Source organism: Perca fluviatilis, chromosome 23 (genome assembly GCF_010015445.1).
Source record: "Perca fluviatilis chromosome 23, GENO_Pfluv_1.0, whole genome shotgun sequence".
In the NCBI taxonomy this organism is placed as follows: Eukaryota; Metazoa; Chordata; class Actinopteri; order Perciformes; family Percidae; genus Perca; species Perca fluviatilis.
The window spans coordinates 25,401,522-25,424,388 of NC_053134.1; the positions used below are offsets into that span (position 1 = coordinate 25,401,522).

Here is a 22,867-nt window from a genome sequence, read left to right on the forward strand (position 1 = left end):
TCACAGCTAGGGGAGCTTTGTTACTTTGTAAATTTTACCAGACTGACCCCAGATTTGAGATAAATTAATAGAAAATAATATATTAAACGTTTTTATTATGTATTCTGCATGAATTGATGCTTTGAGGTTAAAAAAAACAAACTCAAATGCATCAATTACCATTTAAGATACCACTGAATATTCACCTTGAACATTGAAATATAAAGACCCTTTTAAGAATTATGGTACATTTTCAAGTGTTTTAGCTTTTAAAGGCGTCTTAAACCATCCTGAACCCCCAGTTTTAGGGTTAGGGTTGGTTTGCAGCGTTTAATGAAGGAGCTGGTCTGACCATGGAGATGCAAGAAATGTGCACCATGCACTAGTCCAGAGAACAGAACCTTCTTCTTCCTGTATTTACTTTGTTGTTCCCGCTCCGGACACATCTGACCAATAAGCAGAGGGAACATCCATGTGATGCATTTTGGTTCGCTTGGATTTTTCTCCGTGTGAAACAAAACCGGGCCAAGGGGAAACCTGTTACTATAACCTGTAAACTATAAGGTAAAAAAAAAGAAGAAGAAATGGACTCGGCTTAATATGTGGAGAAGGCAGGGAAATCACGGTAAATAGGCCTGTACTGTTACAAACTATCTGTATTAGGCTATCAATACTAATGAAACATGCTCCAACAGGACGAATCCAATCCTAATTAACTGAGTTTAGGCCTACCTATATTTCTTATTGATGAAATTAATTTTCACTAGAATGTTTTACTGATGTGAAATATGAAGCATATTGGGAAAATGGGCACAACAGAGGCAGCCCTGGGCTGGATGCATGGTAACGTTTGTCAGCGCAATGACATATTTGTATTCTGCCGCAGCTGCGTTTATTTTGTCAAATAAAATTCAAACGAGACTCAGTCGGTCACTTAGGAGAGCGGACGGATGCTAATTGACACTTTTTTGTTCTATCATTACATAAAAACAAAACCCATTTGGCCTTCAGTAACAGTGACTGACTGATTGGAGTGAACGGAGGACTAGATTTGAATATCCCGCTCTGCCAGGCCAGTCCTCTGAGCTCCAACGAGGCGGAGAATGAGATTCACAACCAGCTCTCTCCCGTCCAGCACAGGCAGCCACGGCGAGCTCTGCCGGCACGGCTCACTGAAAACCAACTAGCGCTGGAACAACATATAAAAGCATCTTCGGAATACTATATACAGCTTTCATTAACGCTAGGAGCCGATACAGAACAACAGTGTCGCCGAGTCTAGCATTTAATCCAGTTCCCCCCCTGGAGATGCGTCGCTTGGAGAACTATTAGCGGACAGCGCTGCACATCGAAGCCGGGATGAGTGGGAGCTCCGCGGTGTCCGGCGCGGCGCCCTGCCGCTTCGCCCATTACTTTGCTGTTTGTGGGATAGACACGGAAACTGGACTGGAACCGGACGAACTAGCAGGTATGACCTCTCTGTTAAGACATGTCTTGTTGGCTTTTGAAGAACAAAATAACCACAACAGCCGTCCAGCTCAATACATTGTTTTAGAAAATATTGTTGACTGAAAAAATCCCTCCACCGCTAAAAGATGCATTAAGCTACATTAGAGCCTATAAACCACATAACACCCAGCTACTTAAACTGAAAGCTGTAAAATCATCACAATAAGTGGCACACACACACACACACACACACACACACACACACACACACACACACACACAACTACTATGTACTCTAATTAATGGTTCATTTACAGAGTTAAATGCTAGTGGCATGGCATGGTGTAAGCAGGTTTGTTTGTGTAAGCTCTGTTGTTCAGAAGAGCCCCTTGTGTGTTAACAGTGAGATCATCATGTATCTTTTCTAAATGTTAGAATCTGATTTAAGATACCTGTGCCCCGCTGTAGGCTACTGCTCTGAACCCGTCAAAGTGAAATACTGTTCACAACTGTAGTTTGTTACTCCTTCTAAATAAAAGGGAATCAGAATCAGGATACATTATTGATGCCTTAGGTCAATTGTTCAGTTACAGTTGCTCCCAGTCAAATTTTAAGGCATTAAATAAGATTAAGATTAAGAAGGACGTGTGTGAAGTACAAGTAACATAGCTGAAGTGCAGAAATGTTAAATCAAAGTAAGTGAAATTAGGTTAGAAGATTATGTTGCTGCTATACAATGCATAGTAGTGGTAGAAGCAGTATTGCACTGAGTAATATTTGATTTAATTTGATGTGATCTTTGGTCACATGTACGACACACAGTCTCCTGTAGTAATGTCAACCATATTCTACTTGTTTTAAAGGCATTTTAGTTAACTGTGATAGCAAAATAAATCCTACAAATGAGAATTTGTCAAAGCAAGGTCTCCCTTGACTAGTTTATACTTGTTGTTATGATGAAATGAGCGAAAGCAGAGTTGCATAGAAACCTGCCACAACAAGTGTGGTTCGAGGAGGTGATACATGCCTCCAGAGTAGGGGAAGGGGAGCAGGGACCAGTGTTGGTTCGGTTGTTGCATATTTAGAGCTTTGATTAATAACCCACCTGTATATTTGATGGAAGGATTCCTGTTGTGTTATTCATTCATAGGGAGGGATCGTCCTCCACCCTGTCACCATACATTCATTCATTGGCTCAGCTTCTGTGCTCCCATCCAGTAACAACTACTTAACTAGCTTTACCTTCTGGATGTGTTTGTAACAGCATATGGCTGCATGCTTTGATGCTGAGGTGTTGCATCACGGTCGAGTTGGTAGCTTCTGGCTGTGTAACTTGGTCTCTGGGCCAAAGTTCAGAATAATGAAGTCGATGTGAAAATGAGCTATGATTGCACATGTTTGACCTGATATCAAGTGGACATGAGTGTCCGTTTCTGTGTGAGAGACTTTGTTCATGTCTCTGGGTGTTCAGTGTGTGTCTGTTGCCCTCAGGCTGTAGCAAGTCTCTGAGGAGAAACTGATAAGTCTCCACCATTCTGAGTTCGTATGCCCCTCTGTCTGCTCTGCTAACACCAATCAGCAGCCAGTCATCATCAACCAGTGTCAGGACGGCAACTGATTTATGCCTTGTTTTGTCCAAGGTACAGTCAAAAATCCCAAAATATTAAATTTACTATTAGGGCTGTACTCAATTTATAGAAATCTTAGTCAACTAGGACCACAACGTGCTGTTTACTATTGTAGAAGACTAGGAAACCCCATATCCTCATATGCACAAAAGGACTCAAAACAAGAAATCAGTTATCAAAATATTTTTTGAGTAATTTCCGATTGATCAACTAATCGTTGCAGCTCTATAGCTATACCCTGTCACTCTTTTCAACGTTCTTTTATATATATAAAAAAAATAATTAAAATGCTATGAAATTGAATAAAACTTGAGTGTTGTAGGGAGCCATCCACGTTATTTCTTTTGAAAATCTGGTTAAAAGAAACCCAAATATCTGATTATAGAAAACAGGAGGGTTAAACAAAAGATCATGTCATTATTGTTGTAGTTGATGAGGTCATGTGATGATGTGACGCATCTTTAAGGGGGCTGGGGGGGTGTTCTCATCAGACACGATTAGCCTCTGATGTGTCCTCAGCATGTGTTAAAGGCAAAATATGTGTCATAACGATTCTGAATAATGTATCGTGGTGCTGCAGACGTCATGGCCTACAAATGGTATCCTACAGACTGAAGAATTTTTTTTGTAGATCCTCACAAAAATCACACTATAATCATTTTTATTTTAATATTTTTCAATGAAAATAAGAATAAAGATACAAAAGTGATCCTTTTTAATATCGTGAATCATATCGCAATCACAATATCAGTCAAATATAATTGCAGTAAGATACTCATATGGTGTAGCCCTAGTGTGCGTGGTGACGGAGGTCTATTCAGCAATCTGGAGTTCGCCAAACTTTTCCTTAGCAAGGATTCCTGGATGAATACAAGTTAAGGTGGCCACTCAATCAGCTGCAGTTTTTGGCATTTCCGCATTGGTTACATTTTTCAGCACTCAAGGTTGCCGCTTGGTGATGAACCAGAAATCACAGTCATAATGATTAGTTGATCAACAGAAAATGAATCCGCAACTATTTTGATGATCCATTAGGAGTTTAAGTCCTCTTTTTCATTGTCTGGATCTAGTTAGAATGTCAACATTTGCAGCTTTTCTTTGTCTTATTTGGTAGAAAACTAAATATCTCTGCATTTTGGACAGTTTGTCCAAAAAAAGAGACATGGCTTTAAGCCATTTTGATCTTTCCACTATTTTCTGAAACGTTACAGGAACCAGTCCATAATAATATAATGATAATATGATATAGTACATCCACGGCCAACATGCGCAACAACACGTTGTACAGACCTCTGCTGATTCGTTAGATCCAGCTCCTGTTGGGAGGCGGGTTCAGAATAAAAGAAAAAAAAGAAAAGGCACATTAACCCTTATCTAAAATCAATATAAGTGTAACATCTGCATAAACATCTGTGAATGAACCTGTGTGCACCACTGGGGACCTTTTTTATGCAAACCCACAAACCGATGCCTTCAAGAGGTATATAATTGCAGTTTGATGGAAGTTGGCATCAGGGACATCCCTGTCCTGTTCACCACGTAAAGCGGTGTGCGGTGTCCGGTGTGGACAATAACTGACGTGTCGCCCGTTGTGTGTTGCACGTGAGCCACCGGGAGAACAACTGGAAAAAAAGTATAAGTCACACAAGCTTGATGTTAACAGAATACTGAAGACAGTATGGATTTGAATTTAGATGCCATGCTTTTTTTTTGTCTGAAGGGAACTTAAATCCAGCATTATATCCTCCTTCCCTGCATTCACCCCCAAAGCTACCCACCCCCATTTCTTTATCATCTGCCTCAGTTTGCCTCTACCCTGCTCCACTTCACTGGAGATCATTTACAATTCTGATCAGGCCTGTTGCTGTCCTCCCCCCATGATGCGCCATCATCCGGATGACACTAATGCTGCAGTGATTGATATCAACATGTTGCCTTTGGTGCTCCGTAAGCCAAAAAAAAGCAGGCTACATCTCAGCACACCCACATTTTCCTAAACCCTGTGTTTGAGGCAGCCATAATTGCGGTGACCCACATTAAGCAGCGCTCTATGCCTTTGCTTATTTTTAGGCAGTGATTCCCCTCCTCCCTGCTCTTTGTGTGGCAGAGTGGCCTTATTTCCTACAGTCCATTGTTCTAGTCAGAGGGCCAGACTTCCTGTAGACCTGCCTCTCTCCGTCTGTGTGCGAGTCTACATTCTACAGGATCATGCCGTATTTATTGCAACTATATTATATATCCTAAGGTCTTCGGTCCCAGACTTGAAGGCTTAATGAGCTGGTTGAATTCCTCCCATAACTAGCGGCTTTATCAATCCAGACACCCACCCCGTACCATGCCATCGAGCCTCAGTGGTACAAATACACCCTGGCTGGCATACAGAGCCTGAAATAGTCCCTGCATTCTAACACCAGATGCATTAAGGGGTCAGCAGCATTGTGGGGGTGGAAAGGTGAGAGGAGTGAAGAGCTAATTTTGGGAGATGTTTGGCGTGCCGGTTGTAGATGGAGACATGAGGTCAGTGCATCCACAGCGTACCACTTTGCCATCATCTAGCCCTGCCTGGGAGGTGGCAGTCATGCTGCTCAGTGTAGCTGCTGGAGTGCAGATTTGCATACCAGACATAAGTCAACCAGAGTTTATTATTACACTGATGAGCGTGCTGGTTTGGGTCCAACAACAAACCTGTGTTTCTTAATGCTTCCAGTCCTAGTTTTGGTTTTGTGTTCCACTTAGTTATTTAAAAAAAAAAAAATGTAGGTCTGAGTAAATAGTTATTACTGGTTTCAGGATGCCTACATTTGAATGAAGCAACTGACAAATGTTTTTATTATTAAATAATCGGTCCATGTTTAGGCTACAGAGTTTCAGAAAATTGGGAAAAAATGGTGATCACAATTTCCCACAGTCCATGGTGACCCCCTTCACATCTTGTCTTGTCCACCTAACAGTTCAAATCCAAAGATGTTTCATCTACAGCGCTGTGGAACTAAGGCCCTGTTTACACGAAGATGCTCGCTGGTGAAAACGACAAAATATTTTATCAGCATTTTTGGGACTTAACAAAGTTAAACCACCCTCCATAGTGGAAATCTTTAAAAATGCTCCACAGTTGCGTTCCCATCTAAAGGGTAAAAACGGTGTGTGTGTGTCTCTGTGTGTCTGTGTGTGCGTTGTTTGGAGCAATATCTCCACCTCCTCGTCTGTCCAGACAAAATTGTTAGTTTTTGTTGTTCACTTGGCACTACTAGGGAGAGAAGGAGGAGGAAGAGAGGAGAGGAGGAGAGGAGGAGAGGAGGAGAGGGGGAGAGGAGGAGAGGGGGAGACAAGTAGAAGGAAGGCACGCAGACTTGGTGGTGTTGCGTGGCAGTGCTTCACACAACCACCTAGCCTCCTGGTGTGCATACTACATCGAATTACACGCACTTTTGCGTCACCATATGCACGTAGATTCCTCCCCCACAACGCTCGTCTGAAGGCGTCTAAACATAGCCTGAGAAAAGCAGCAAACGTTTATGCCTTGCGACACTACTTTGGCGTTTCCGAGCCTCTAAAATGGAGACGTTTGCAAACACAGCTGGCCCCGTTTTGGTTTTGAAAACGTTGGGCTTGATTGTTAGCCTTTCGGCACAAACTGGCGTGGCGTGTTAATATGGACGGAGATGAGTTCTGCTCCTTGTTTTTGTATCAAGATGCAGCTTGAAAAATACAAATGTAGTAGTGTAGCTGTAGATGTAGCCTGAGAAGCTTGAGCTAGCCAATGATTGACATTTTAGCATTTTGAATGACTTGCATGTTTAATTGATCATCTAAATCGCTGGCAATTAATCTTCTGTCACTCAGCTAATTAATTCATCAACCACTAATAATCAATAATAAATGAGGAAAGTGGCAATACTAAATCAATGAATTAGCCCTTTTAAAAGGATAACATACTGTAAATGTATGAGGAAATAATCTCTCTTACAGAAGCAGAAAGAATGACTAGCAGTGACAGTACTTCATGTTCGTTTTGCATATATCGTTACTGATATGCACGCATGAACACACACACAGACACACACATGCATATTTTAGTTAGACACACACAGTGGAGGCTGTGATGACGATGCTTTTCTGAACAGAAACAACAGATTCTCACTTTCAGTTCTCAGATGATCTGGTCTCAAAGGTGTTCAACTTTGTCATTTTTTTAGGCTCCAGCAGCAGCTAGTCTTGCATTGTCAGATCTATTTCCACAGCGCTGTGGACTAAGGTCCGGCTACACAACAGATATGTAGGATAGGAGAAAAAATTGCTCTGGGTTGTTTGCATTTCGTTACACCCATCACAATGTTTTTGGCCGGCGCTAAGCTCCGGGGGCAGCTACCTGGCTCCGGGGGCAGCTACCATGGCTCCGTAAATAAACTAGGGAAGGAACTTTGCATCCCACAAAAAAATAAAATGAAGATAAGTGTTCACACAATACAGTAACGTGAGCTATTTAAATTAGCTGGATACATGGTCAAACATAATTTGCTTTTACCAGTGTATCGTCCTGTGTATTTTGTCCACAACAATCCCACCAGTCGGTCCCGAAATGTCCCTGTAAGATAGTAAATGCCGTAAACCAAGCAGGCCTGCCTTATTGAATGATCCAAAATGTCGTAAAGACTTTACATTTTTAGCGCGTAGCTTGTTAGCTCGAAGTTTGTCGTTTTCCGCAGCGAAGGGGTTTTCCGAATGGCAACACACACAGAGCGGAAGGTGAGCGGTAAAGCCTGAAATCCAGCGAGTGGCTCGCACGTCTGATCCTGGAAATGTACTTCCGTTGATCCAGACTAAGCAGCATCATCGTCTCCCTCCTCCTCCATATACTCCCTCGCTTCTCCTTTCATGTCCACCTCTGTGTCTCTGTTCTTAACACCTCCCAGCCCTCACCCCTGCGTGTCAAACACAGCTCTGCTTTCCCACAGCAGGGATCCCCTCCTTTGGTCTAATAGGCAGGCTGATTCATTGGCCATACCTTTTGAGATGTAAATGAGTTCATTTCACCTCAAAAATTGGCTGGGCTGGGTAAAGCACAGGGATTTACAACCACCTCCGGTTTCTAGCCAGGTGCCCAGAACTCCCTTTAGAGCGCTAAAGGTTTACTCTCTTCCTACACGTTTCAACATGTCTATTTCAACAGCTTTTTATAACCGCTAGACTTCAGGGGCCCCCGGGGATATTTGTGGGGAGGAGGGAGGGGGGGCTTTTTTTTGGGGGGGTGGGAAGAAAAGTTAAAGCTACAGTGCGTAGTTTCTGTCTCCCCCATGAGGAATTCTAAGTAATGACAACAAAACTGTCAGCATCCGTCCACATGGTACAAGCCTTCTGTGATTGCGCACGCGTCCACCCCCCCCTCCAAGCAGTTACTAGTAGCCAAGGCGGACACGGAGGATTAAAAAAAACCTGGTGGACTCTTCAGAAGAGGTCATCACTGTATCTTCACTCAAGTTTCTGCACGGGAAAGGCACCGGATGCCGGATACTTAATGAAATCCCAAGTTTAAGACTTACTTCTCTGGTTTCTGGCTCTGTGAGGGAGTAGCTCATGTTCATAAATATTGATTGAACTTTCCTAGGTGGTGTGTTCCCCCTTAATGTCCGTGTTCTACTTAGCAACAGCGTCGAGCGCTAACTGTCCATTGTAGGACGGGGTAACCTGTATTCCTATGCAAAATGATGCCAGCCCTACTGGTGGTTCAGGTCTTTTTATCATTCTTGCTCAACTGACATTCAAACCTTGAATTGTACCCAAGCTTGATTTTGTTTTGTGTTTCTACATTAAACTCCAAATTAATAACCATTGTTAGCCTGAGGGATGCTCCTGATCAGTTTCAACTTAAAGCAACACTAGGTCACTTTTCCCGCTTTGGTCCCCCTACAGGTTGGAAGCGGAATTGTCCATTCCATTCCATTATGCAAGTTTGCCAGCGGTAATGGACAATTTGGCTTCCAACCTGTAGGGTGACCGAAGCGGGAAAAGTTCTTTAGTGTTGCTTTAAATTCGAGAATCCGCTGACAGTTTGGCAGTGCCCCAAGCATAAAATAACATTAAGTTGTTAAATTCCTGTTTTCTCTCATGCTACATGTTAAGCTTTTTTGCTAGATATCCGTCACGTGAAATTGAAAATTGCGACAACATCGGTTCATTAAGAGCGTTTTTCTTGATTATTGAACTGAATTGTGTAGGGATGCTAATTTAGCTAAAAAGTGCTAATTTTCATCAGTAGTCCCCCCTCGCCCCCCAATTGTAACTGTTAAATAACTGATGGTATGAATCGGTCAATATTGTTATTGTGGTTGGCGGTTAAACGGTTATTCACACAGTTATTCTTAAAACTGTGATATGGGTATGTTTGACCTTTACGTTAATCTGACGACATTTAATTTAGATTTATAACGAAAGTGACAGAAATATTACTAGGCCTGGTCTAGTGGGATTGCGGCCAGGACTTTTATGGGAAAGTGACTCAGAGGCTTACTTAGGCATGAGACTGACATGTAATGGCATGAGCTGTCGTGATGAACGAGGTGCTGTATTCGGTGAAAGGACTACGCTAATAAACATGGCCAAACTTAACTTGGTCTCATGAGATGAATGTGATAAAATGTCGAAGCCTAACGCACCTGTGTGAAGCTGTAAACCGTCTGGGTTTGTTTGGGTCACGTTTGATCCTCCTCTGGGAGAACTTGCAACCACAGTGGGCCAGTCTAATCCTGTTCCTGGCTATTAAAATTCAGTTTGTTCAAAGAGCTCCCTTGCTACTCTTGGGAGTTAGGAAGTTGGGCAAGTGCAGCTTTAAATATGACTGGGCGACGGAGGTGTGTAGGCCGGGGCTGAGGTGGGAGTGTCCTCAGGCTGCAGCAGGACACAAAGGGATTTGAGCAGCTAAAGCTCCCCTCTGGCCTGGACCATCTGTCCACACAGAGACCGGCCTGGGAGTCCGTCGGCACAAAGGCTCCAGACTGACACTGCCCACTGATGTATGCTAATGACGACAGGGGCTAACAACACTGACGCATGCCCCTGTTGACTTACAAAGGTGTACTTTGGGTAATGGGCAAATAATATTACGGTATATGGTACGTACATGGCTAATAGCTCAATAAAACAAAGCGCAAACCTCTGCATTAGAGCTGCACGATATGAGAAAATGTGCGATATGCGACTTTGAATATCGTGATAGCGATTTGACTCGTGATAAACCGATTTTAAAGTGTACTCAGTTCTGCTGCTTTTAGTATTCTAAAGTACAACACACTGCTTGTTGAATTTAGAACAAATGAAAGCAAATCATTTCTGACATTCTTTCACTGAACAGACTGAACATTGAATTTAATATAAAAGGCACCTCTAAAAAAAGTTTTTTAAAGTGCAGTTTTCTGCCGTTATTTCCTTTCAACCAACGCACACAAAATCTCTGAGTGTCTTTCGCAGTACGTCGCAGCCTTTCGCGATGCGTTTATGGGACGTTGAACTTTTTCTTCATCACAGCTGCTCTGTTTTCTAGATGCCAAATTTACTTTTGCCACATTCTGAGGGTCTTTCTCTTTTACTCTCCTTCTTTCATGGCTTATCAGTTCCTCCCCATAGTGATTTTGTCCATCTCTTTGCATTTTGTCCCCAGCTCGTTGCTTCGTGCCCTGTTAAGCCCGGCCGGGGCGGCTGTTAAGCCTGTTAGAGTAATCCATTCAGACAGTCCCTCCAGGCACTGAACGCATCGCTGTAATGTAACACACGGCCAGGCTTCCTCACCACTGCCTCCTCTGCACACATATACACACACACACACACACACACAGTCATGGTCATAACCTTGACTCTACTCGGCCTCTTGCACGGTTTGACCAGCGGCATCCTCCTGACTTCCTTTATAAAGCCACTCACTGCAGGTCAGCCTGGTAATGGCTTTTGATGTTTGGGCATCACTGGACAAGTCGTGATTTTGTGACCAATTTTAGTTTAGTTAATTTTAGGATAAAGAAAAGGCTTCCATCAAGTGGAGTTCAGTTCTCTGAATTTTAGGAAACAAGCGAATCAATTTTACACGAAAATACAGTAAAATCCCAAAAATATATTATGAAATGAAAGAAAATTAAAGTATGTTAATATGAGTCAGTTTAAAAAAATAATTATTATTAAATAAATTATTAGTCCGCTAATCGAATAGTCGTTCAACAGAAAATTAATTTGCAACAATTCTGATAACTGATTTTATTGAGTTAAAGTCAGTTATCAAGTGGGAATGCTGCGTGCTGCTTTTGTCTGTATGGTATCATTATCAGTTGATTATGTTTGGACTGTTGGTCGGACAAAACGCTTCAAACATATCTAAATGCAGGTAGCGTTTGAAATCGTTCAAAATGGCCCCATCCGATGCTGGGGCAAAGAACCTGCCGTGTCTTCTTGATTTATTGAATCTTACTACAAATAAGGATAATGTTGTATACTCTCAGACAGTTTGGTGCAGCACTTGGCAAAGCTGATTATGCAGCAACCCACAGAAGTGAACGTGGGCAGAGACGCAGCATTTGCTGTGTGCTCCTTAAATGTCTGTGCTAGCTTTTACTCTTGTTACCTCAGCTACAGAATAGACCTTCCTAGGTATGCTGTAGTTTTAATAGCAGGAACTTTCCCAACTGTGTGAGAGGGGAAAGCTAGACTAACAATAGACTTTTGTGGCCTCAAGTGCATGTTGTAGTTTTGAGTTGACGGGCCTTAGACAGGTCTGTCATCTGCCTGACTTGTTGAGGGTCAGGGCAATATATCGATATTGTGATCTGAGACTAGATATCGTCTTAGATTTTGGATATTGTATGGCATAATTGTTGTCTTTTCATGGTTTTAAAGGCTGCATTAAAGTGATGTACTTTTCTGAACTTACCAGACTGTTGTAACTGTTCTATTATTTGCCTTTATCCACATAGATGATTATTTATCAAAAATCTCATTGTGTAAATATTTTGTGAAAGCACCGATAGTCAACACTACAACATCGTTGCGGTATGGATATCGAGGTGTAGTCAAAAATATCGTGATATTTGATTTTCTCCATATGTGCAGTCTCATCGTAGACCCAAAACGCTAGGAGATGCTGCTAGTTAAAGTTCAAGGATCGGGGAGTAAGGGGGAGCATTAATGATGGATGGTGTGCCTCTGGGAGTCAGTGGGACCTGATGACCTCAGATAATGCTGCTAGCTGTTGCTGACTGGTCACATCCCTTTGAAATGCCTCTGTGGATCCAACAGCAAAGTGAGCAGTTGATCTTGGGAGGTGGGAGGGGCCTCTACATCAGAGGGCCCTCTGACCCTGAGCTCCATATGTTCTCTCTCTATGGGAGTGCAAGGGGACAAAGGAACCAGGTGGAGTTTTGGGGTTGTTCTTTTGGCTTATTAGAGGGGCCCAAAAATGGGTTAGAGCTGGACGTGACCATGAAAAGGCAACTTGACTGTTCTTTGTTCTCTTTTTGTGGGGAAACTTTACGTATGTTGTGCTTATTTTAAATCCCTGAATTGATTTGATTAAAATGAACTACTCAGCACAGCGTGTCATCAAGGCCAAGAGTGTTTATAGCCGTTCTGAACAACCGCTCTCGAAGGCCTGATGTCAACGAGAACAGTGAGACTTGATAATTGTTCAAATGGGTGTAACTGTGCACACTTTTAGACCAACTTCTCCTCAAATGCATTCATGGTATTCAGACAAAAAGTGGCAAAAGGAGTTGTGCGAAGAATTGGGGAAATGGACCGCCTACTCTCTCACCTCTGCATACCTGGCCAGTCGCGTGAACAGTCTGCTTCGGAAGAGCCCCCAAGCATTCTGGTTCCTTGATTTAGCACGTCTTACTTTTTTAAATGATAAAAAAGGCTACATGGCTTCAGTGGTTTGTGTAGCATTGTAGAACCACGTGCACATTTGAAGTCTATCAGGCCCAAGGTCATCAACCCAGTCCTGAAAAGCAGTGTCCCTGTGGTGCTGTCTCAGAATGTCAAACCATGTCCTCCTGGTACCTAAAGGTCCATATGAAAATGTCACTGACATTTCCCTTGTAGGTTGTTTTCCATTGAAATCCTCGAAAGTGCCAAATACAGAGTACGAATATCCTTTATTATGAAGGTTCCCATAAAGCTTACATTGTTGGGCAGTTCAACAATGTTTACCTCTGCGCTGTTCTCAGCCTACATCCTAGACATTTCATACATCACTTGGAGTGCACACAGTAACCCTGGCAATGTATTGAAAGGAAGCCATTTGTAAAGGTCAGTGGTTGTATTCTGGAATTCCTCAGCTATGTCCCAATTCAGAGACTGCAGCCTTTATGGAGCGTCTACACTCCAAAGCAAATTTGAAGCAAATTTTTTATTTGCCTTACATTTCTCATAAAACTGCCTATGTTCGACATCTACACAATTAATTTCTCGCCTAAAACATTCTTAAGAAGTGAATTTAAAGGTCCCATGACATGGTGCTCTTTGGATGCTTTTATATAGACCTTAGTGGGCCCCTAATACTGTATCTGAAGTCTCTTTTATATAGGCCTTAGTGGTCCCCTAATACTGTATCTGAAGTCTCTTTTATATAGACCTTAGTGGTCCCCTAATACTGTATCTGAAGTCTCTTTTATATAGGCCTTAGTGGTCCCCTAATACTGTATCTGAAGTCTCTTTTATATAGACCTTAGTGGTCCCCTTAATACTGTATCTGAAGTCTCTTTTATATAGACCTTAGTGGTCCCCTAATACTGTATCTGAAGTCTCTTTTATATAGGCCTTAGTGGTCCCCATATACTGTATCTGAAGTCTCTTTTATATAGACCTTAGTGGTCCCCTAATACTGTATCTGAAGTCTCTTTTATATAGACCTTAGTGGTCCCCTAATACTGTATCTGAAGTCTCTTTTTATATAGACCTTAGTGGTCCCCTAATACTGTATCTGAAGTCTCTTTTATATAGACCTTAGTGGTCCCCTAATACTGTATCTGAAGTCTCTTTTATATAGGCCTTAGTGGTCCCCTAATACTGTATCTGAAGTCTCTTCCCGAAATTCAGCCTTGGTGCAGAATTACAGCCACTAGAGCCAGTCCCACAATGAGCTTTCTTTTAGGATGTGCCATTTCTGTGTCTGTAGCTATTGAGGAGGAGAGAGGGGGGGCAAGGTGGAGGGTGGGGGTGTGGCCTTGACCAACTGCCACTTTGCTTGTTTGCTGAAAGCTCATGATGTCTCTTTCTTTTTTCTCTCTCTCTCTCTCTCTCTCTCTCTCTCTCTCTCTCTCTCATGGGTGGGCCAAATTCTCTGGGCGGGCAAAGCAGAGAAAGAGGAGGTAACCTTGCTCCTTATGACCTCATAAGGAGAAGATTCCAGATTGGTCCATCTGAGCTTTCATTTTCTCAAAGGCAGAGCAGGATACCCAGGGCTCGTTTACACCTATCACCATTTCTAGCCACTGGGGGACCATAGGCAGGCTGGGGGAACTCATATTAATGTTACAAAAACCTCATAAAGTGAAATGTTCATGCCATGGGACCTTTTAATAATGAAATGGCAGATGAAAATTGTAAAAAAAAACATAAAATAAAAAAGATTGGTTGTTAGAGTTTGTGTTTGCCTGTTCTTCTGATTGAATGCTGGGAATCCTGGGGCTGCGAAGGATTCAACAGTTGGCCCTTCGATAAAAGGAGGCCGCATTCGTGGACCGCATTCGAAGGAGCCTTCGAAATGCAATGAAGTGGGACAGCCTTCGTCGTGCCGGTGGGAAGCAGCCTCCGAAGGCTGTAAAGCCCCTGAATTGGGACATAGCTCTTGTCTTGGACACTGTGGCCCCTCTCTCTTGCTTCTTCCTCTTCACTGAACAAAGGACAACAGGCCTCCTTTTATCCACCTCTTTTCACAATGGACATACTTCTCAACGAGCACCCAGGAGAGCTCAGTGCGACAACATGACAGAAGTGATCCTTTGCCACAACTAGTACGGTCTGTTATACAGTTACAATTCTTGGATTCTGCCCAACATTTTTGGTAATCTATATCGTAGGAATCTCTTTTTTTTTTTTTTGTTTTACAAACCCTTACATAGAGCCACCAATGCTGTTCCTGAGTTTGGGCAATAAAACTGAAGCTAGAGCTGAAAAAACAAGTCAATTAAATGATTACTCAAATTGGACATTAACCAGGCGATGAGGGTTGCAGCAAAAGCAGTTTATTTTGAACAATACGTGTTGCATAGATATTTCACATCTAAAAAAAGATGCAGTATAGCACCCATGCTGTCCTCTTATTCCCTATTTTGCCCCCCTGCTAGCTGCCTTCCTATAGTGCAAAGATTGACTCTTCTTTCATTTGCCGTGTTTTCTCTGAGAAATCAATAGTAGTTGTGTATTTAGTGTGCTGGTACACCCTGTGCTCTGTATGTTTACATGTGGGAGTCTGTACACAGGCCATTTAGACTATTGGAGAGGGAGGAACACAAGGCAAACACGTGCAGAAGTTTTATGAAAAAACAACAACTAACTCACAGGTAGGGCTGAACAATATGGAAAATAATATAATAATAAGTGTGATTTTCGTTAAAGATTTAACATTTTTCTCATTATCTTCCTCCTTATTTGTATTATTATTATTATTGAATAAATAGGAAACTATCTGATCTACGTCTGCTCTGATCTACCTCTCTCTCTCTCTCTCTCTCTCTCTCTCTCTCTCTCTCTCTGTGTGTCAACCACACACTAGCTATGCACACACGTGTCAGCTGCGTGGCGTGTCCGTTTTTATTTCGGCTCCCATGTTAACAGGTTAGAGCGTGCACGCTGCCTGCGTGACACGCTTGAGCCGCGCCGAAAACGCGAGCCTGCTAGAAATAGGACCGACGCCTATTTTTCATGCGACACGCAAGCGTGTTGGAAGCATTTCCAGGCATAATGAAATAGGAAAAGATGTTTATATGTCATTTTGACACAAATACATTTAATAAATGATGTTTGAAAGTCTCAAGGTTTTGATATAAATGTAATTATAAATAAATAAATAAATAAATAAATAATAATGATCTGTTTTCAAATATTGCACCTGTCAATACAGAACGAAATATTCTGGAGCCTATTTTTCCGTCAATACTGCCGACGTTGTCTTTGCTGTAATCAAATCAGTAGATATTTATGTTTAACATGGTATTTCATTTTATCAATGGGAACCATGCATGTGTCCAGACAAGGCTAGCAGCAGCAGCGCTGCATCAGGCACGTTTCTGGTGTGCAAAGACATAGAAAACGCCACACAGCTGACACACAACAGAAACGCCACGCTCACGCCACACAGGCAGTATGCAAGCGGCCTTATATGAATATATTTAAACATGTGGAGTGAACACAGGAGTACTGCGAGCATCAAAGCTTGTGCATGGCATTGTACAAGTTGTTTTCTTCATTCACTCTCATTGGCATATGTCACGCGGAGCGTAGGAGTGCACATGAAGCCCACAGGGCCATGTGTTTCCGACCCTCTGGTCGGTTGGATTGTGTAGCATTAAAAGAAAAATTGCCGCTTTTGCGATCTGAAAATGGCATTCTATTACATCGCAAATGCGAGTGGCGACATCAAGCTGGTCAGATTCAAACCACTAATGGAACCAGCTGTGATTAATGAGCCTGAATTAACTTTCATCGATTGCTGAATTCAATGGCGTAACATAAGACCTCGGAGTCCCCAGTGACACACACACACACAGACACACACAGGCAACATCAGCTCAAACGGACCTCATCATTTTAACGGCATGGAGTGCGACATTATGTCAGGCAGGCTATAAATCTCCTTACATAACTGCGATAGGCTGCACGACGGTAACTAAGGCCCCTTATGACAGATTAGAGCCGCTGCGGTACAGGCTACTGCCCACTGACAGGCCATCACCTCACTGTGAGACATGCTGGACACACACACATCCGACACTGGATTATACAGAGCATTACGGAGCTGAGATGCATTCATGTATTATATAATTGCTTTTCAGGCTAATAATAAGCAACTGTGTGTGTGTGTGACAGAGATTGCTGGGGCATGAAGCTTCACAAACAAACATACAAACTGAGTTGTCCTCCAGCACATATACCGTATCCGTTTGACAAGCTTTATATAAACTTAACACATAGTGCTCTTTCTAGATCGGATTAAGTTTTACTTGACGGCAGGCTACGTCTGTAACATCCATTGAGTTTGGATGCTAAATTTTGGAAAATCAAGTTTTTTTTTTTTAATATGTTTCACACATGTAAACGCAAATCACATTAAACAAATAGATAGGTAGAAACCTGTAATGGCTTATATACAAACCACACACAAATGACATACCAAAGGGAAAATGTAAACCTACAAAATCACCAGAATATTTCGAGTGTTATTGTTCAAAATGTTTCTTTACTGTACATGGAGCCCTCTATTTTACACTATAATAATATCAGTAAAAAGAGACCAATCAGAATAGGAATATTTCAGGCGAAGACCTTAATCTGAGCCAATCAACGACCACTCTGGTCATATGGTCAAACATCTCAAACCTTTTCCTGACCAGCATCCTATTGTGGCTGCAGAATAATGACGGTCCTCTGTCACATGCAGAAGTCAGAAGTAGCATGAGGTTGTATAGTGCTAAATAACCTCTCAGTCACTATACAGAATACCACCAGCCAGCAGAAGAAAGAAACTTCTCTGAGATGTCTAGAACATTCCACAGTAACTATTCACACAGAGACACACTATTAACAGACAGTTTTATATAGTATTTAGGTATTTTATGTCAGTGTATGCATCTGCACTACAAACTTGCTACTGGATGCATGGGAAAACACGTGACTGTGACATTTAGTTTGGCTGGTCATGTGTTGTTGTTCAAAAAGAAAGTGTGTGTGTGTGTGTGTGGTTAACTGGACTTTGATCTCTCACTGATTGAGTTCCAACTCATCTGACCTCTGGCCTGAGTGATAAGGCTGGGTAAACAAAGCATAACCGTTATCAGATAAGCTAGTGTATGTCATATTGTCTCTATATCCACTAGTCTATGTCCATGACCTTCCACTTCCGGGATTGCCCTGTTGCCACCGGAAATTCCGCCGTATGGCCTTCTTTTCAGCCGGATGTCCGTTGCCGTGGGCTTCCTTTGTGTTGCCGTTCTAACCTCCGGTGGATTTCGGAGGACTATGGTTAGGGTTGGGCATCGAGAACCGATTCCTACTTGGAATCATTTCAAAAATTACGATCTGCCCTATCTGAGTTTTCTGTTGCACGACTAAAAACAACCTTTGAATGTCCACATGTTCCACCAAAACAAGTTCCTTCCCGAGGCTATTTTGCAGAGGCACCGTGGCTCCGTCCGTGTGGACTAGCCAGACCTTCCTCCTCCGCAGCGCTGTGGAGACTATATTCTCCCTTACTGCCACTTTCCAAACTTAGTTTATTTGTACTAAGCTAGAGAATGAATTGAGTGATCTCCTTTGCCTTGGTTCCTTTCTTTCCCTCTTCTACTACATCGTCATCCCCGGCAGAACACACCATTACGTTGAACAGCCTGTACGACTGCACAAGTCAGTGAATATAGTAAATCCCAACCAGTGGTGTGTGTAATGAAGCCACCTAGTCATGACCTCCCTCTGCTGCAGCAGAAACATCCAGGCCAGAGGCAGCTCAGCAGCTCCCAGGTGGCCCTAACGCACACACACACACACACACACACACACACACACACACACACACACACACACACACACACACACACACACGCACACACGCACACACCATGGATGAGAAGCACCGCTGGCAGCCACAACTGTCCAAAGTGTAATGCTGTAAAGTTACCTTATGCGAAGGAAAGATAACCTTGTTGTGCTTGTCTGTAAAAGAGTGGATTGTGTTGACTGTTTTTTTTTTTTTGTCTGACAGTCAGAGTCAGACATTTAACGTGACTTAGGAAAATCCAGGAATGTTCCATGTAGAAAAATCCATGTTATTTGCAAGAATGATGCTTACACGTTCTGTCTAAACTAATCATCCAGGGGATTTCAAAGTCTTAACGCTAAGACAAAATCCACCCAACCAGCCTGTATGTATCTAAAGTAGACAAACTAGCTCCACCTCCAGCCGCTACAACAGTGAAATGCTGATTCACATTGATGCATCAGTATTGTAAAATTATAAATGAGCCACAAGGTACGAGTACTAGTGCTTTGACTTTGTAAAGGAGTATTTAAACATATGGCATTGGTGCTGAAGTAAAGGATTTGAGTACTTTCTTCCACTACTGAGAGACGGTGGGGTTGATGACCGAGAGACTGCAGGACAGCCTGCAGTCGGTGTGTCCAGAAAACAGCAAATGATCTGTGATGTAATGTATTCTTTTCTAATTTACTTATTTGAACCCTTGCTACAAACCCAACAACAAGAAGTTGTTATTAGCGTCATGAGTGGGAGCTCAGGACAGCAAGGGATTGGCCCAGTATGATTATGTCACAGCACACAGCTGCGCGACTAAATCGCCCAAAATGTGTTTACCAAACAGCCGAAATGTCCTCCAACACCACATGGTCCCCAGTTAGTTGACTCTGTTTTTGTCTTTGCGATTGAACTTTGGTCCCATTCCCTCCCGTCCAGACGAAGCCCTCTGCCCTCCCCTGGAAACAACATCGGTTTATGTAATCGGGCCACCGGTGGGCTTGTCCAGGCAGATTAGCCAGATCCTGCAGGGATTTCTGAACCAGTGCCTGGGATTGTTTTTATCCCAGTGGAGTCGAGGGTAAAACGTGACTGGACAGCAGAAATTACAAAATCTGACAGGTAGAGCTGCAAAGATTAATCGATTAGTTGTGAACTATTAAACGAATCGCCAACTATTTTGATAATCAATGAATCAGTTTGAGTCCGTAAGATTTTTTCTGATTCCAGCTTGTTAAATGTGAATATTTTCTAGTTTCTTCTCTCCTCTGTGACCATAAACTGAATATCTTTGAGTTGTGGACAAAACATGACATTTGAGGACGTCATCTCGGGCTTTGGGCGACACCGATCCACATTTTTCACCATGATTTGACATTTTAGCGATTCGTCGATTAATCGAGAAAATAATCGACGGATTAATCGACTGTGAAAATAATCGTGAGTTGCAGCCCTACCGACAGGAGCACAGACCGATGGGAGGGGTCGGTGTTGGGATCAGTTACGATGTTCCCGTTAGTTCAAAGGAAGTCGGATTAAAAAAAAAAAAGAAAGGTTCCAGTGATTTAGTATTGCACTTCCTTAAAGTTGGGGGATTTGCGAGAGACAAAAGAATGGTTAAGCAGCAGAGGCCAAGATATTTGTCTCTAGTATGAGTATCACTATGACACCAGGGTGACTTTCTAAGATGTCCTCTAAATGAAGCTGTCTTGTCTTTACTTGGATGTCGTGCTTTGACTAGTAGTCGGTCTTCTAATTTTGGATTGATACTGTTCCCCATGCGCCGGTCCAGTGCTCCCAGCTGGTTTTCTCTGAGCTTTGCTCTTTTGTATGTAAAGCAGAAGTTCATTAAGAATCGTGTGAGGGCCGATTGTTTGAGCCGGTTTGACAGATTAGATACAAGCAGATTGGATATTTGCATGAAACGCACCAGTGAGTTGTGTGTCCCTGTGCTCCAGTGTAGCTCGGTGGTTACCGTCAACACACCCTCACGCATACGCACAACCACCCATACCCACACATTTCAGAGCTTTATTTGTCCCCCTGGGAGTAACAAGGCGACGTTGTAACATCTGTACAAATATAAATATTTGGGGCATTCAAGAAACGGGGGAAACTATTTGCAGATTAGATTTTGTGTAATGTATTTAAATCTTCTGACATATGTATCAGAATTGAGCATTTCCATCGCGTAAAGGTTTACAGCGCAATCTTCCCCCACCGCCAAATACATAAATAAATAAATGTTAAATGGGTGGGGGCATCCACAATCAGTGATTATCTCATCAAGTAGATATGATCAATCCATTAATCCTAATGGTAGGCTGTAATGTATAGCTCACACAGTTTATAGTAAATGGGCCGAAACATCAGTATGGTAGCGTGATTCAAGCTTTGGGCTCTATTCTCTCCAGAACCTTCTGTCATCTTCAGCTTTTACTCACTCCTGCGAGGTTCTGAAATAAAAGGACGTCCTCTGCTCCCAGTGTCTTCTCTTTTCTGTCATCTCTCCACTCACATTATATCAGCCCTTTTGCTTGAAGGCTGCAGTATGGGATGTACGGCTGAAGTAGCTAATGCAACTGTCCTCAATGTCCTGCTCATCCCTAGGGCCAATTGAACAAACATGTCTGTCACTCTACATTTTACTCGTCTGTCTCTGCTCTAAGCCTTTTATTATTTCCTTTTTCAAGCAGCCTCCTTAAACCTCAGGCCCCCTCCCAGGCTCCCATTATAAAACAACACTAGTATTAGGATTGGGCATCGAGAACCGATTCCTACTCGGAATCCTTTCAAAAATTAGGATTCCACTGGAATAGCTTCTTTACAGGAATCATTTGGAGGATTTGGTTTCAAGTCCGATCATCGCTTCCAGATTTAACATGCACAAGTTTTGGATTCCTTAGCGGCCAGGCGCTTGTTGTGTTGCAGCCATGGAGCACAGTAAGCAGCGCTCTAGTCTGGAATCAGACTTGTTAAAATCCAAACGATGCCCAACCCTAACTAATATTGTCTGCTCCTTGTCCGTCATCCGCCATACACTCAGGTAGCCCTGTGTAATGAGCTGAGGGGCCTGTTTGAAGGCAATGCAATTAACATGGGCCTGGGTTTAAATGGGATGACGTAACCGCCATTAACGGCGGCCCTTTAGCCTTTTCTGTGTGCTACTACAGGATGCATAGAGGTTACCATAGAGACAAGAGAGCATTTAAGCAAGACAAATAATTTTGCCGAAGGGGGTTGATGAGCTAAAGAGAGCGCCTAACGTAGCCACACCCCCTCTCCACTGAATTACTCTCATCCTTTCTTCTCCTGATTATAGGTTGACTGTCAGCTGGCCAGGCTTGAACGCATTTAGCTGTATTGTGTTTCTGCACCCGCTATATAACAGAACACAAACGCACATTAAAATGATCTGCACATGTACATCAAGTATGGCTGTCACGCAGGATGTGGAAACACCCTGGGCCCTAGCTCGCACCAGGCGCAGCGCAAAGCCCGATGCAAATGTCTTTGCTAGTTTAAGACCGACGCAGTTGTCAGTTTCCCATCCAGCGCCCGCTTCATGTAAATAGCAAATGCACCTGCGCCCATGGGCGTGCTGGTCTTGATCGCGCCATTGACCAACAAAAACCTAAAGTATAATAACTCAGTATTTCATTGTTATATGCTCGTGCACAGCATGCACACTAGGCTTGTTACACACACAGGGATGCGCAGCAGCACACAAACATGCAGAAGATTAGAAATAAAAATATTACGGTGCAAATCCTCCATCATAATAGCAATGCGCCAAGGTCCAAACGTGCCTGGCTTTTAAAGGGAATGGGAGATGACCCTCTGATTGGTTTATTGCATGTTACGCCCAAAACGCACCTATTTTTAGTTAAGATACTAAGTACAAATCTTTTAAACCGACCCTTTTCCCACCGTTAAACTAGCAAAAGTGGATTTGTACACGCACCAGCGCCAGATGCTTCACAGCGTGCGCTTAGATTGTTAAAATTGGGCTCTGAGTTTCTTATATTTTCACATTGTTCAGTGGACAATTTGACAGTGCAGCTCCTGGGACTTTGAAAATGTGTAT

General features: G+C 42.7%; 1 protein-coding gene across 7 annotated transcripts in view; it reads left to right on the forward strand.

The window, feature by feature from the left end:
* The first annotated feature begins 833 nt into the window (after positions 1–833).
* LOC120553524 (DENN domain-containing protein 5B-like) overlaps positions 834–22,867 on the forward strand; it is an 89,378-nt gene continuing 67,344 nt past the window's right edge. For 2 of the 7 annotated variants that reach the window (XM_039792041.1, XM_039792042.1), the window contains exon 1: positions 835–1,447. In XM_039792041.1, the coding sequence (XP_039647975.1) occupies positions 1,339–1,447 (109 nt within the window). In that variant the 5' untranslated portion in view covers positions 835–1,338. Of the gene's footprint in view, positions 1,448–22,867 lie in introns of all 7 variants that reach the window. The other 5 variants (XM_039792044.1, XM_039792043.1, XM_039792045.1 and 2 more) reach the window with 5 other exon arrangements.